Below are 16,384 nucleotides of genomic sequence, written 5' to 3' on the forward strand. Positions count from 1 at the left end.
GATGGCAAATTCTCTGTTTTAAAATATTCTGAATATAGTCACTAGCATTCTGTGTACGTTGAAAATGGGTGGATATTTCTTTAAGCAGCGAGACTTTAGAAGTTTCAGAATTTTTTAAAGTTTATTTATTTTGAGAGAGAAAGAGAAAGTGAGCATGAGTAGGGGAGGGGCAGAGAGAAAGAGGGAGAGAGAGAGAATATCAAGCAGGCTCTGTGCTGTCAGCATAGAGACCCACGTAGGGCTCGATCTCATGAACCATGAGATCATGACCTGAGCCAAAATCAAGAGTCAGTCACTTAACCAACTGAGCTATCCAGGCGCCCCAGAAGTTTCAAATTTTTAATTTTAATTTTGGTTTTAATTTTCTTCTTGATAAATAATAAAAAAACAATATATTTTTTTCTCTAACAAATCAATGGCAAGAAAAAAAGAGGCAGAATATTTTACAGAATAAAAAAGACTTAGGAGATATAATAACCAAATGCCACCTGAAATTTGGATTCTGATTCCAATAAACTTCTGGTAGAAAGATGTTTTGAGACAGTGGGGAAAAGTGGACCAGGTATATTACAAAATGGTTGTTTATTATGTTGGGGTGATAATGGCATGGTATTTATGTTTAAGACCTCAGAGATACATGCTGAATTATTTTGGGTGAAATGTCATGATACCTGAAATTTGTTATTACATGCTCTAGCATAACCCCTTTCCCACCAAACAAAAAACCAACAAGACAAAACATAAAACCCAGGGTGTGAGCAGGAGGATAAAATAAGAATGGGAAAAATAAAATACTGATAATAGTTGGAGCTAGACAATGGCTATCACTGGGGTTCATTATTGTACTCTCTCCTTTTGGGTATAAATAAAAAGAGCCACAATAAAAAAATTGTATGCAGTGCTGTTTAAAATTTAATTGTAAGAAAATTATTTTATTAAACATTCTTTCTTTTTTTTTAAATTTGAGAGAGAGAGAGAGAGAGAGTGTGAGTGAGAGAGAGAGCACACATGTGAGTGGAGAAGAGGGCAGAGGGAGAGAGAGAGAGAATCCCAAGCAGGCTCCACACTCAGCAAGGAGCCTGATGTAGGGCTTGATCCTACAACTCTGGGATCACAACCTGAGTCAAAATCAAGAGTTGAACACTGAACCGACTGAGCCACCTATGTGCCCCTACTGAACATTATTCATATGCCTGATGGCTACATCATATTCCTATCAGAAACACTGAATCACTATTGCAAACAGATCTTTTTTTTTAAAGTCTATTTATTTTTGAGAGACAGAGACAGAGTGTGAGTGGGGGAGGGGCGGAGGGAGAGGGAGACACAGAATCTGAAGCAGGCTCCAGGCTCCGAGCTGTCAGCACAGAGCCCGATGCGGGGCTTGAACTTACAGACTGCGAGATCATGACCTGAGCTGAAGTCAGATGCTTAACCGACTGAGCCACTCAGGCACCCCTGCAAATGATTTTTAATTGGTGGGAGAGAAAAGAATGCAACAGGGGTTTATTTTGTGCCCCCCACCCCCGCCCCAGAGAATTACTGCTTTTGCAGACAGTCCACAGGATGGGGTGAGGGGTATAAAGAGCCAACCGGGCCAGCAGTTGTCCCTGACACATTGGCTATAATCATGCCCATAGTGTACAGGATGCTTTTGGGCAACCAACTTGAGCAATGGAAACCTGAGTAAGGTAGAAGGGCCGACAGCAGCCCCTAGTTGAATACAACAGGCCAACAGGTGACCCTCCTCAAAATATCCTAAGCCCTAGGCAAACAATGGGTTACTTACACCCGGACCCTGGACACAGGTACCAAAAAAGGAAAATTCTATACGTTTCCCTATACCCTTCACCTTCCCCCTTAACTACAGCCCCTCACCACTGCCTCATGGCAGCCAGTCTCTCCTTTGTTGTCCTGTCTGCTGGTCCCTTGCAGTGTTTTGAATAAACTTCTATCTCTTTTGTTCTGCCTCAGGTGAATTCTTTCAGGCCTCTACCACATCGGGTCTCCCCACACATAGATCATATGTAACTTTAGGGAGCTGTTGTTTTTGGATGGCTCCCTTCCTTTATTCATGAAGGTATCTTGGAGAAAGAGACAAAAGGGGAAAATAAACAAACCTAGGAGGCTGTAAATAAAAGCATGTGAACAAACTTATGGACACTGTGAGGCTGCGCTGTATTCTGCTGAGGGCCTGGCTTGATCTGGTGTAGGCTTTGTAACTGACTCAAGGAGAATCACTTAATTCCTCTGGATTTCAGGAGAAGAGGGATGGATGACCCCCAAGATCTCTTCCAGCAATGACAGTTAAGTTTATGACACCAAAAAGAAAAACAGACTTTGACAGGAGCATGTAGCTAGGGAAAAACAAGAAATATGAGGCTTGCCTCAGTATGGGAAACCAAGAAGGACAAAGGTAAGGCAAAGAAAAAAAGAGGCCAAGATGACCACTTGCATCCCTATAAAATGACCCCAAGATTGGCAAAACTTTAGAGATGTTTCCAAAGTTGAGTCTAGATTAGTATCAAGTAGAAGCCTTACCTTCTGGTGACAGCAAAGCACAGCATGCACATTCCATGCAAGAGTCCTGCAGCATGCTGAAGAAAGGTGGCCGTCTTGGGATTCTCATCCACTGGGCCTTGCACAGAGAGGAAGCAGCCATGAAGCTTGTTGATCAGGCCTATGTTCACCACGTAGCTAGATGTGGGGAGAAACATATGTGTATCAGTCTGCACAGGCTGGCAATATCGTCACCTTCAAAGATAAATCTTAACAAACATAGGCTTAGACCCCTCAAACAAGCAAACAATAGGTTTGGGTAAAGCATCTCAAGTAACAATTTCCTTAGATTTAGTCCTGAATAATCAGCTATTTCTGTAAGTGATTTGCTTCCTTCTTTTGGTCATTCTGATGCTATTTTTTTTCAAGAAAGATGAATGAAAATGATCATCTGATCATTTTTAGTGGTCTAAAGAGTCTGTCAATATTTGAAATGATTTATAATCATCTCTACACTCTTGAAAAGCAATACTTCTTAAAGTACCAGAGAGCCAAATTCCCTAGAATGTAGAGATTTAGAAAATAAGATGATGCTACTCAGATACTCTTGTTTCAACCTAAATTTCTAATACAACTGTAGATTCTCTGTTTTCCAAAATCCTGTCATCATTAAGAGTATAATAATGAGAATCTAATTGCTCTCTGTTATGAAAAGTACCAGTCTTGACAGTTGACAATAACATTTAAGAAGTCACTTTCATCTTTTCATCCCATTAAACAGCTTTCCAGAACTGTTTATTAAACTGGACCAAAAATAGTGGTTCTTTTATTAGTCTGCAAAGCAACTATCATTGAAAATAGTATTTTAAGACTATAAATGACCTGTAGATAAATCAGCTTTAGCTTAGAGATTTTATACTACTTCAGTGCTACTGTATTTACATGTATGAAAAGGGCAGGACTTTGTATGTAGTAGTTCTGAAAATCAACACATGTTAATTTTGGGAAGGGCCAACATGGTGAAGTAGGGGAATCCAAAGTTCCCTTGTCTCACAAACAAAGCAGTGTTGAAGCTCAAGGACTTTGAACTCGAGAGTCCGGGAGGCAGTCGCTTCCAGGGACTCACCGGGACAACCTGACGGGCCATAGGTGCGTGATTGTAAACTGGGAGAGAGACAATGAATGGTGGGGAGGTATCCCCTTCTGCAGAGAGACAAAAGGAAGAGAAAGAGAGGCTGGGGAAGCATAGGACTGTATCTGGACAAGAGAAAAACCACGGACCAGGCCGGAGAAAGATCCAATCTTTAAATGAAGGGCTTTCTCTGCGACTGGGTCCCGGCTGCCAGGATGGCGCACCTGGGAAGGAGGGGAGCCAGCCCTGGGCTTGGTGGTTAGGACACGGGTGTAGTCCACAGTTGGAGAAAGTGATCCCCTCCCTGGTGTGCTGCGGGATAGGACAAAGCTTGCCCACGTCCACCAGCTGGGGACTATATATCTGGCGGTGTGCAGCTGTACTCCCCCAGTACCGCGGAGCACAGAGCAGGAGTTTGAATCGCAATCAAGAGCCGGGGCACGGAAGTCGGCAGAGTGGGACAAACTGCCTCATTTGCGCCTGTGGCACAGTGAGGATGGCTTGAACAGAGTGGTTTGGGACACCTGGTCTGTGGAGGAGAGACTGGCGTGTTGCCATTTTTTTCCCCACCACCAACAAGGTGGGGCTTCAGGCATCGGACAGTGGAACCCACACTGGAGGCTGGACCTGCCTACTCCAAACCACCCCTTCTGTACCTGGTAACTGCGTATCTACTGGAGCGGAGTAGTAGCTGAGGAATTAGCCCCTCCATGAGACCAGCACTGCTGCATTGCCTGGTTTAATTCTCTGACAATTCTTATTATATAGATACATTCTTCCTTCCTTTTCTCCTTATCTCTTCCCTCCTCCAGTCTGGTTAATCTGGTTGTTGGTTTGTCTAAGCAGACATATTTAATCCATTCTCTTAATACATGTTCCACACCTCCTTCTTCATTCTCCTTTCTCTCTGGATTAAGCCAAATAGTTTCTCTGTCTGGCCAATGTTATTTTCTTTTCTTTTTTCCTGCCTCCTTCTTTATTTTCCTTTCTCTCCCTCTGGATTAAGCTGTATAGTTTCTCTGTCTGGGCAATTTTTCTTTTTTCTTTTTCCTCACCCCTGTCATTTCTCTCTTTGTACGGGATAAGGCCTCTTCCATCATCACCACTCCCCCCTGTTGCTTACTTGTAGCTGGTGTTTCTGACTTTTTGTTTTGGGTTTTTTTTTTGTTTGTGTGTTTGTGTATTTTTGTTTTCTGTTTGTTTTTTGTTTTCCTCTCCAGGGCTACATCAATGAACAAATCAAAACACACCTAGTGGAGGGTTTGAAATATCAGTTTGAGTAGGGAGATAAAGTAATCAAAGTCACAACAACAGAGAGCAAGTAACATACTCCAAAAAACACCTCCTAAAGGGCCAGGCCCTGGACAGTGTATGACCCCTCTTTAATATAGTAGTGCTCGAAGGTGAAGGGCAGATAACAAGCTTTGAAAACACATAAGGGACAGAAAACTAGCCAAAATGACGAAATGGAAGAATTCTTCTCAAAAGAAATTCCAGGAAGAAATGACAGCTAAAGAACTGCTCAAAACAGATATAAACAATATAACTGAACAAGAATTTAGGATAATAGTCATAAGATTAATCGCTGGGCTTGAAAAAAGCATAGAAGACAGCAGAGAATCTATTGCTACAGAGATCAAGGAACTAAAAAATAGGCATGATCAATTAAAAAATGCTGGAGATGAGGTGCAAAATAAACTAGAGGTACTGACAGCGAGAACTGAAGAGACAGAGGGGAGAATAGGTGAAATAGAAGATAAAATTATAGAAAAAGATGAAGCTGAGAAAAAGAGATAAAAAAAAATTCTGGATCACAATGGGAGAATCAGAGAACTGAGTGATTCAATGAAATGGAACAATATCTGTATCACAGGAGTTCCAGAAGAAGAAGACAGAGAGAAAGGGGCTGACGGTGTGCTTGAACAAATTATACCTGAAAACTTCTTCAATCTGGGGAAGGAAACATGCATTGAAATCCAGGAGGCACAGAGAACTCCCTTCACACATAACTTAAACTGATCTTCTGCATGACGTATCATAGTGAAACTGGCAAAATACAAGGATAAAGAAAGAATTCTGAAAGCAGCTAGGGATAAACAGGCCTTAACCTACAAGGATAGACACATAAGGGTAGTAGCAGACCTATCTACTGGAACTTGGCAGGCCAGAAAGGAGTGGCAGGAAATTTTCAATGTGATGAATAGGAAAAACATGCAGCCAAGAATCCTTTATCCAGCAAGCCTGTCATTCAGAACAGAAGGAGAGATAAAGGTTTTCCCAAACAAAAACTGAAGAAATTCATCACCACTAAACCAGACATATAACAGATCCTAAGGGGAACTCTGTGAGTGTAGCAAAGACCACAAAGGACCAGAGACACCACTATAAGCATGAAATCTACAGATAAGACAGTGACTCTAAACCCATATCTTTCAATAATAACACTGAATATAAACAGACTAAATGCTCCAACCAAAGGAAAAAGGGTATCAGAATGGATAAACAAACAAAAAAACACAAGACCCATCTATTTGCTGTCTACAAGAGATCAATTTTAGACCTGAGGACACCTTCAGATTGTAAATGAGGGGATGGAGAACCATCTATCCTGCTACTGGAAGTCAAAAGAAAGCTAAAGGAGCCATACTTATATCAGACAAACTAGATTTTAAACTCAAGACTGTAACAAGAGATGAAGAAGGGCATTATATAATAATTATGCAGTCTATCCATCAAGAAGAGCTAACAATTATAAATGTTTATGTACCGAATTTGGAGACACCCAAATATATAAAACAACTAATCGCAAACATAAGCAATCTTATTGGTAAGAATGTGGTATTTGCAGGGGACTTTAATACTCCACTTACAACAATAGATCATCTAGACACAAAATCAATAAAGAAACAATGTCCCTGAACGATACAATGGACCAGATGGACTTGACAGATATATTTAGAACTTTTCTTCCTAAAGCAGCAGAATATATATTCTTTTCGAGTGCACATGGAACATTCTCTGAGATAGATCACTTACTGGGTCACAAAACAGCCCTCAATAAATACAAAAGAATTGAGATCATTACCATGCACACTTTCATATCACAATGCTATGAAACTTGAAATCAACCACAGGAAAAAGTTTGGAAAACCTCCAAATGCATGGAGGTTAAAGAACACCCTACTAACCAGGCAATTAGAGAAGAAATTAAAAAATATATGGAAACAGATGAAAATGAAAACACAACAATCCAAACGCTTTGGGATGCAGCAAAGGCAGTCCTGAGAGGAAAATACATTGCAATCTAGGCCTATCTCAAGAAACAAGAAAAATCCCGAATACAAAATCTAACAGCACACCTAAAGGAAATAGAAGCAGAACAGCAAAGACACCTCAAAACCAGCAGAATAAGAGATACAATAAAGATTAGAGCAGAAATCAACAATACAGAATCCAAAAAAACAGTAGAACAGATCAATGAAACAAAGAGTTGGTTTTTTGAAAGAAATAAATAAAATTGATAACCCCCTAACCAGAGTTCTCAAAATGAAAAGAGGACCCAAATAGATAAAATCATGAATGAAAATGGATTTATCACAACCAATCCCCCAGAAATATGAGCAATTATCAGAGAATACTATGAAAAATTATATGCCAACAAAACTGGACAACCTGGAAGAAATGAACAAATTCCTAGACACCCACACATGACCCAAACTCAAATGGGAAGAAATAGAAAATTTGAACAGACCCATAACTAGTGAGGAAATTAAATCAGTTATCAAAAATCTCCCAACAAATAAGAGTCCAGGATCAGATGGCTTCCCTGGGGAATTCTACCAGACATTTAAAGCAGAGATAATACCCATCCTTCTCAAGCTGTTCCAAAAAATAGAAAGGGAAGGAAAACTTCCAGACTCATTCTATGAAGCCAGCATTACTTTGATAGCCAAACCAGACAGAGACCAGGCAAAAGAAGAGAACTACAGGCCAAAATCCCTGATGAATATGGATGCAAAAATTCTCAACAAGAGACTAGCAAATAGAATTCAACAGCATATAAAAAGAATTATTCACCATGATCAAGTGGGATTCATTCCTGGGCTGTAGGGCTGGTTCAATATTTGCACATCAATCAATGTGATACATCACATCAGTAAAAGAAAGGATAAGAACCATATGATCCTGTCAATCGGTGCAGAAAAAGCATTTGACAAAATACAGCATCCTTTCTTAATAAAACCCCTCGAGAAAGTCGGGATAGAAGGAACACACTTAAACATCATAAAAGCCGTATATGAAAAGCCCACAGCTAATGTCATCCTCAATGGGGAAAAACTGAGAGCATTTCCCCTGAGATCAGGAACATGACAGGGATGTCCACTCTCACCACTGTCGTTTAACACAGTGTTGGAAGTCCTAGCCTCAGCAATCAGACAACAAAATGAAACAAAAGACATCAAAATCGGCAAAGAAGAAGCCAAACTTTCACTTTTCATAGATGACATGATACTTTACACAGAAAACCCGACAGACTCCACCAAAAGTCTGCTAGAATTGATACACGAATTCAGCAAAGTCGCAGGGTACAAAATCAATGTACAGAAATCGGATGCATTTTTATACACCAATAATGAAGCAACAGAAAGAGAAATAAACTGATCCCATTTACAACTGCACCAAGAACCATAAGATACCTAGGAATAAACCTAACCAAAGATGTAAAAGACCTGTATGCTGAAAACTATAGAAAGCTTATGAAGGAAATTGAAGAAGAAACAAAGAAATGGAAAAACATTCTGTGCTCATGGATTGGAAGAATAAATATTGTTAAAATATCAACACTACCCAATGCAATCTATACATTCAATTCAATCCCAATCAAAATTGCACCGGCATTCTTCTCAAAGCCAGAAAAGCAATCCTAAAATTTGTATGGAACCACAAAAGACCCCAAACAGCCAAAGTAATATTGAAGAAGAAAACCAAAGTGGGAGGCATCACAATCCCAGACTTTAGCCTCTAATACAAAGCTGCAATCAAGACAGTATGGTATTGGCACAAAAACAGACACATAGACCAATAGAATAGAGAACCCAGAATTTGACCCACAAATGTATGGTCAACTCATCTTTGATAAAGCAGGAAAGGGCATCCAATGGAAAAAAGACAGTATCTTTAGCAAATGGTGCTGGGAGAACTGGACAGCAACATGCAGAAGAATGAACCTGGACCACTTTCTTACCCCATCCACAAAAATAAACTCAAAATGGATGAAGGACTGAATGTGAGACAGGAAACCATCAAAACCCTAGAGGAGGAAGCAGGCAACAACCCCTTTGACCTCAGCCGCAGCAATTTCTTGCTTGACACATCTCCAAAGGCAAGGGAATTAAAAGCAAAAATGAACTATTGGGACCTCATCAAGATGGAAAGCTTTTGCACTGCAAAGGAAACAATCAACAAAACTAAAAGGCAACCGACGGAATGGGAAAAGATATTTGCAAATGACATATCTGATAAAGTGCTTTCCCTTAGGGGGAAAGCTCTCAGTTTTTCTCCATTGAGGATGATATCAGCTGTGGGTCTTTCATATGTGGCCTTTATGATCTTGAGGTTTGTTCCATCTATTCCTAATTTCATGAGGGTTTATACCAAAAAAAGGATACTATATTTTGTCAAATGCATTTTCTGCATCTATTGAGAGGTTCACATGGTTCTTATCCTTTTTTTTTTTAAATTAACGTGATGTATTATATTGATTGATTTGCAGATATTGAACCAGCCCTGCAGACCAGGAATACATCCTGTTGATCATGGTGAAAAATTCTTTTAATGTATTATTGGATTCGTTTTGCTAGTATCTTGTTGAGAATTTTTGCATCCATGATCATCAGGGAAACTGGTCTGTAGTTTTCTCTTTTAATGGGGTCTTTGTCTGGTTTTGGAATAAAGGTAATGCTGGGCTCATAGAATGAATTTGGAAGTTTTCCTTCCATTTCTATATTTTGGAATAGCTTCAAAAGAAGAGGAATTAACTCTTCTTTAAATGTTTGTAGAATTCCTCTGGAAAGCCATCTGGCCTTGGACTCTTGTTTTTCAGGAGATTTTTGACTACTGATTCAGTTTCTTTATTGGTTATGTGTCTGTTCAAATTTTCTATTCCTTCCTGTTTTAGTTTAGGTAGTTTATATGTTTTTAGGAATCTGTCCATTTCTTCTAGATTGCCCAATTTGTTGGCATATATATAATTGCTCATTAATATTCTTTCATTATTGCTTGTATTTCTGCAGTGTTGGTTGTGATCTCTCCTCTTTCACTTGTGATTTTATTTGGGTCCTTTCCTTTTTCTTTTTGATCAATCTGGCTAGGGGTTTATCAATTTTGTTAATTCTTTCAAAGAACCAGTTCCTGGTCCTGTTTTTGTTTTTTTTGTTTGTTTATTTTCTATTGTGATATCACTAATTTCTGCTCTAATCTTTATTATTTCTTTCTTCTGCCGGTTTTGGGCTTTACTTTTCTTTTTCCAACTCCTTTAGGTATAAGGGTAGGTTGTATACTTGAGACATTTCCTCCTTCTTCAGTAAGGCCTGGATTCCTATATACTTCCCTCTTATGACCACATTTGCTGCATTCCCGAGGTTTTAGACTGTTGTGTTTTCATTTTCATTGGCTTCCGTGTACTTTTTACACTTTTTAATTTCCCTTTAACTTCTTGGTTAACCCATTCATTCTTTAGTAGGATGTTCATTAATGTCCAAGTATTCATGGTCTTTCCAAATTTTTTCTTGTGGTTGATTTTGAATTTCATAGTGCCGTGGTCTGAAAATATGCAAAGTATGATCTAGATCTTTTTGTACTTGTTGAGAGCTGATTTGTGACCCACTATGTGATCTATTTTGGAGAATTTTCGGTGTGCACTTGAGAAGAAAGTATATTCTTCTGCCTTAGGGTGAAATGTTCTGAATATATTTCTTAATTCCATCCGGTCCAGTGTGTTATTCAAAACCATTGTTTCCTTGTTGATTTTCTAGTTAGATGATCTGTCCATTGCTGTAAGTGGAGTGTTAAAATCCCCTACTATTATGGTATTATTATCAACGAGTTTCTTTATGTTTTATGTCGATTTATATATTTGGGTGTTCCAGGTTGGGGGCATGAATATTTACAATTGTTAGGTCTTCCTTGTGAATAGATCCCTTAATTATGATATAATGCCCTTCTTCATCTCTTGTTTCAGTCTTTGTTTTAAAATCTAGTTTTTCTGATATAAGTATGGCTACTCTGGCTTTCTTTTGATGTCCATTAGCATGATAGATGGTTCTCCATTCCCTTACTTTAAATCTGCAGGTGTCTTTAGGTCTCAGAAGATGAAGAGAGAGAAAAAAGGGGCAGAAGGTTATGTGAGTAAATTATAGCCGAAAACTTTCCTAATCTGGGAAAGAACACAGACATCCAAATCCATTAAGCACATAGAACTCCCATTCAGTTCAACAAAACTGACCATCAATAAGGCATATTCACAAAATACACAGACAAGAAAGGAATTATAAAAGCCCCAAGGGAAAAAAAATGTCCTTAACCTACAAGGGAAGACAGATCAGGTTCACAGCATATCTGTTCACAGGAACTTGGCAGGTCAGAAAGGAGTGGCAGGATATATTCAACATTCTGAATTGGAAAAATATGCAGCCAAGAATTCTTTATCCAGCAAGTCTATCATTCAAAATAGAAGGAGAGATCAAAAGTTTCCCAAACAAAAACTAAAGGAGTTTGTGACCATTAAACCAGCCCTGTAAGAAATTTTAAGGGGGACTCTTTGAGTGGATAAGAAACAAAATAAAACAAAAAAAGATCAAAAGCAACAAACACTAGAAAGGACCAGAGAATGTCACCAGAAACACCAACTTACAGGCCACACAATGGCACTGATTTCATATCTTTCAATAATCACTCTAAGTATAAATGGACCAAATGCTCCAGTCAAAAGACACAGGGCACTGGAATGGATAAAAAAACAAGACCCATCTATATGCTGACACATACAAATTTTTATACATAATGTTTATATAAAATCATATGTGTATGTATATGATTATATGATTGTACATATATATACATAATCATACACACACACACACACACACACACACACACACACACACACAAACATGAATGGGAATGATATACACAAACTAACATAGTGATTTTCTTCCTGAGGAGTAAGGTGAAAGGGATGACGATGGGGAGTTAGCTGTACCTGCAACATTTGGTTTCTTACCAATAAGAAAAAAGATCTAATGCACTATAAAAAAGTGTTATCAGTTACTGAAAAATGTTATCAGTTGGCACATAGGTATTGATAATTTTGTTAGGTGTGTAAGACGTTTAATGTGCTGTTGAATTTGGTTTGCTAGTATTTTGTTGAGAATTTTTGCTCCAGAGTTGGGCACATAAATATTTACCACTGTTACATCTTCTTAGTAGACTACCCTTTTATCATTATATAATGACCTTATTTGTCTTTTTTGACTATTTTTAGCTTAAAATCTATTTTGTCGGATATAAATACAGCTACCCATACTTTCTCTTATTACCATTTCTTTGAAATATCTATTCCATCCCTTTACTCTATGTATGTCCTTAATGCTAAAATGAGTCTCTTATAGGCAGTATATCGTTGCATCTTGTTTTGTTAATCCATTCAGCCACTCTTTTGATTAGAGCATTTAATTCACTTACACTTAAAGTAATTATTAATAAGTAAGGACTTACTATTGCCATTTTGTTTTCTGACTGTTTTGTACTTTCCTTGTTCCTTGCTTCTTGCTCTCTTCCTTTGTGATCTGATAACTTTTTGTTGTGGTATGATTTGACTCCTTTATAATAATCTTCTGTGTATCTACTACAGGTTTTCCTTTGTAAGTTTGATAGCATATAGAAACTATGCTTTTACTTCTCCCCTGCTCACATTTGAGGTTACTGATGCTATAATTTATATTTTTTATAGTGTGCATCAAATGACAAATAACTGTAGTTATGGTTACTTTTAATACATTTGGTTAACTTTTATTTTTATTTTATTTTTTTTAATTTTTTTTAACGTTTATTTATTTATTTATTTATTTATTTATTTTTTTAATTTTTTTTTTCAACGTTTATTTATCTTTGGGACAGAGAGAGACAGAGCATGAACCGGGGAGGGGCAGAGAGAGAGGGAGACACAGAATCGGAAACAGGCTCCAGGCTCTGAGCCATCAGCCCAGAGCCTGACGCGGGGCTCGAACTCACGGACCGCGAGATCGTGACCTGGCTGAAGTCGGACGCTCAACCGACTGCGCCACCCAGGCGCCCCAACGTTTATTTATTTTTGAGACAGAGAGAGACAGAGCATGAACGGGGGAGGGTCAGAGAGAGAGGGAGGCTCAGAATCTGAAACAGGTTCCAGGCTCTGAGCGGTCAGCACAGAGCCCAATGCGGGGCTCGAACTCACGGACCGTGAGATCATGACCAGAGCCGAAGTCGGACGCTTAACCGACTGAGCCACCCAGGCGCCCCTTGATTAACTTTTAAACTACACTTGTAAGTGAATTATGCGCCAACATTACAATATCAGACATTCAGATTCTGACTATATATTTACAATTACCAGTGACTATTACACATCCACCTTCTTTTGTTACTATCTTCCTTTTATTTCAGCTTGAATAATGCCCTTTAGCATTTCTTATAAGGCAGGTCTAGTGGAGGTGAACTTTAGCTTTTGTTTGGGAAAGTCTTTATTTCTCCTTTATTTCTGAAGGGCAGCATTGTCAGTTACAGCATTCTTGGTTGACAGTTTTTTCCTTCCATGTTTTTAAAGGCTGTGCCTTAATGTTGGGTGGGGCTGCAGGCAGGACTTCAGGTGGGCTGCTGGCTGTGCTCTGATATTGGGCAAGGTTGCCAGCTGGGTTCTCTGGTTGGGAGGGACTCCCAGATCTATCTCATAGTTGGGTGGGGCTGTAGGCTATGCTTTGAGATTTCCCAGGGTCACTGTTAAGGTTTCCTGGTAATGTGTGGGGCCAGAAGCTATGACCAACAGTTAGGTAGGGCTGTTTGCTTGGCTACCTGCCTGATCAGGGCTGTAGGATGGGCTTTGTGGCTGCATGGGTTCTCTGGCTGGTCAAAACTGGAGGTGATGCTGAGCAGTTGGGCAGGGATTAAATTTACTTCTCTGTCCTGGTGGGGCTATAGAACAGGCTCTACAGCCAGTACAGCCTCAGACTGAGGAACCAAATCAGGCAGAACTGCCAATTAAGCTCCTTGCCAAGATGGGGGCTATCTAGGTTTAGCTTTATGAATAGGCAGAAATGCTATCTGGGATCTCTGCTCAGGTATCACTGCAAGCTAGAGTGCAGTTCACCAGGATTTGAATGCTTATTGCTGTCAGTCCTACCCCTCCTGCTCCCTTTCAAGTTGATTCTCAATGGTTGAACCCTGCAGATTACCCCTGTGATCTTCATGAGGCAAAACCCAAGTGGGCTTCCTGGGAAGTGTCCCACAACACTGGAAGACCTGGACATCCACTTTGGGTTCTCTTTTCACATTGGAAAAACTATAAGCTTACCGAGACCCTCTCAGTGGCCAGCCTGGGGGAGAGGTGATGTGATCAGAGTGTTAGTTTTTCTTTTCACCCTTCTAATGCAGTCCTTCTTGGTCTCTGAAGTCCAGGGAGGGTTCTTCAGACTCACCCACCCCCAATTTCTGGGGTTTTCACACTGCTGTCTTTATCTATAGATAGCTGTTAGTTGGCCTTCTATGGTGGGGGGGACTGAAGTTGGCAGGAACCTATGTTGCCATCTGTTCAATGACACAGTCAGTTCCACAGTAAAGAACTAAGATCTTATAAACAGAGACCTACCACAAGGAATCAACACTGCTCCAAATAAGCAGAAGCATCATCTGCAGCATTGTATTTCCATTTCACAGTATATGATGGTAAGTGATATTTTAGTGCATTCTAGTCATATCTCAACAAAGTAATGGAGGCTTATAGTCCAAGATCAAGGTACCAACAATGTTGAACTCCTCTGAGGACTCTCTCTTTGGTTTTCAGATGGTGCCCTTCTGCTGCTTCTTCACATGTGCATGTGCCCAATGTTCTTAATATAAGAAGAGCTTTTACAATTAAAGACTCAAAATCACTAGTAGAAAAATGGGCAAAGTAAAAGAACAGGCAACTCACAAAAAAATAGAAATGGCCAATAAACATTTAAAAATGTTCAATGTCACTACTATAAAAATAAATATTTTCACCTCTCAATTTGGCTAAGGCTCAAAAGAGTGATGACATATTGTGTAGACTGAGGGTGCAAGAACATACTCATAGTTAATCTTTGTGTAGGTCAATTTGGCAATATGGACAAAAACCCTTACTGCAATTGTTTGACCCAGAAATTCTACTTCTCAACATTTATTTTAAGAAAACAATCAGTTGCAGGGAAAAATGAGTGTACAAAGATGTTCTTCAAAGTGGTATCTGTAGTAAAAAACTAGAATAAACCTACATGAGTAACAATAGTTTACATGAAACAAATCACTACTACATAAACAAACAATTGGAAAGCCAGCAAAAAGTAATTTGCAAATTCCTATTTAGAAAAATAAATACATGATAAGACAATATGCACAAGTATTACAATATTTTTTATAAAACCACCACATGTATGTACACCAAAACCAACCCAGTCATTATCTTTGGGTGGAGGAATTAAAGAAAATTTTTGTGTTTTTACAAAAATACCCATTTTTCTTTTCTGATTTAACAAATTGTTTTTCTCATTGAGCACACATTACTTTTATAATTAGGAAAAATAAATTATTTTGAAAAGGAGAAGAGAGAGAGAAAGAAAGAGCGAAGCTATCTGCTATCACAAGAGAACCTGAATACTTAAAGACATAACAATAGAGCAAAGGTCATAAATCTGAGAGATAGTGACAAGGCAGAATCAGTAAGTACTAAAGATTGTTTTTAAATATGCAAATTACTGTCACATTGGTTTCCATACAACACCCAGTGCTCATCCTAACAGGTGCCCTCCTCAACACCCATCACCCGTTTCCCCACCCTCCCACCCCCATCAACCCTCAGTTTATTCTCAGTATTTAAGAGTCTCTTATGGTTTGCCTCCTTCCCTCTCTCTAACTTTTTTTTCCCTCTTCCCCGACCCACGGTCTTCTGTTAAGTTTCTCAGGATCCACATAAGAGTCAAAACATATGGTATCTATCTTTCTCTTTATGACTTATTTCACTTAGCACAACACTCTCCAGTTCCATCCACATTGCTTCAAAAGGCCATATTTCATTCTTTCTCATTGCCAAGTAGTATTCCATTGTATATATAAACCACAACTTTTTTAAAATATGAAATTTATTGACAACTTGGTTTCCATACAACACCCAGTGCTCATCCCAACAGGTGCCCTCCTCAATGCCCATTACCCACCCTCCACTCACTCCCACTCCCCATCAACCCTCAGTTTATTCTCAGTTTTTAAGAGTCTCTTATGGTTTGCCTCCTTCCCTCTCTGTAACTTTTCCCCTCCCCCATGGTCTTCTGTTAAGTTTCTCAGGATCCACATAAGAGTGAAAACATATGGTATCTATCTTTCTCTGTATGACTTATTTCACTTAGCACAACACTCTCCAGTTCCATCCACGTTGCTACAAAAGGCCATATTTCATTCTTTCTCCTTGCCAAGTAGTATTCCATT

General features: G+C 39.1%; 1 protein-coding gene across 6 annotated transcripts in view; it reads right to left on the reverse strand.

Moving 5' to 3' along the window:
- Nucleotides 1-16,384, reverse strand: part of SCAPER (S-phase cyclin A associated protein in the ER) — a 522,269-nt gene that overhangs the window by 60,872 nt on the left and 445,013 nt on the right. For all 6 annotated transcript variants that reach the window (XM_045448989.1, XM_045448990.1, XM_045448988.1 and 3 more), the window contains one exon: nucleotides 2,542-2,697. In XM_045448989.1, the coding sequence (XP_045304945.1) occupies nucleotides 2,542-2,697 (156 nt within the window). The remainder of the gene's footprint in view (nucleotides 1-2,541; nucleotides 2,698-16,384) is intronic.

The sequence above is a fragment of the Leopardus geoffroyi genome, chromosome B3 (genome assembly GCF_018350155.1).
Source record: "Leopardus geoffroyi isolate Oge1 chromosome B3, O.geoffroyi_Oge1_pat1.0, whole genome shotgun sequence".
Taxonomy (NCBI): Eukaryota; Metazoa; Chordata; class Mammalia; order Carnivora; family Felidae; genus Leopardus; species Leopardus geoffroyi.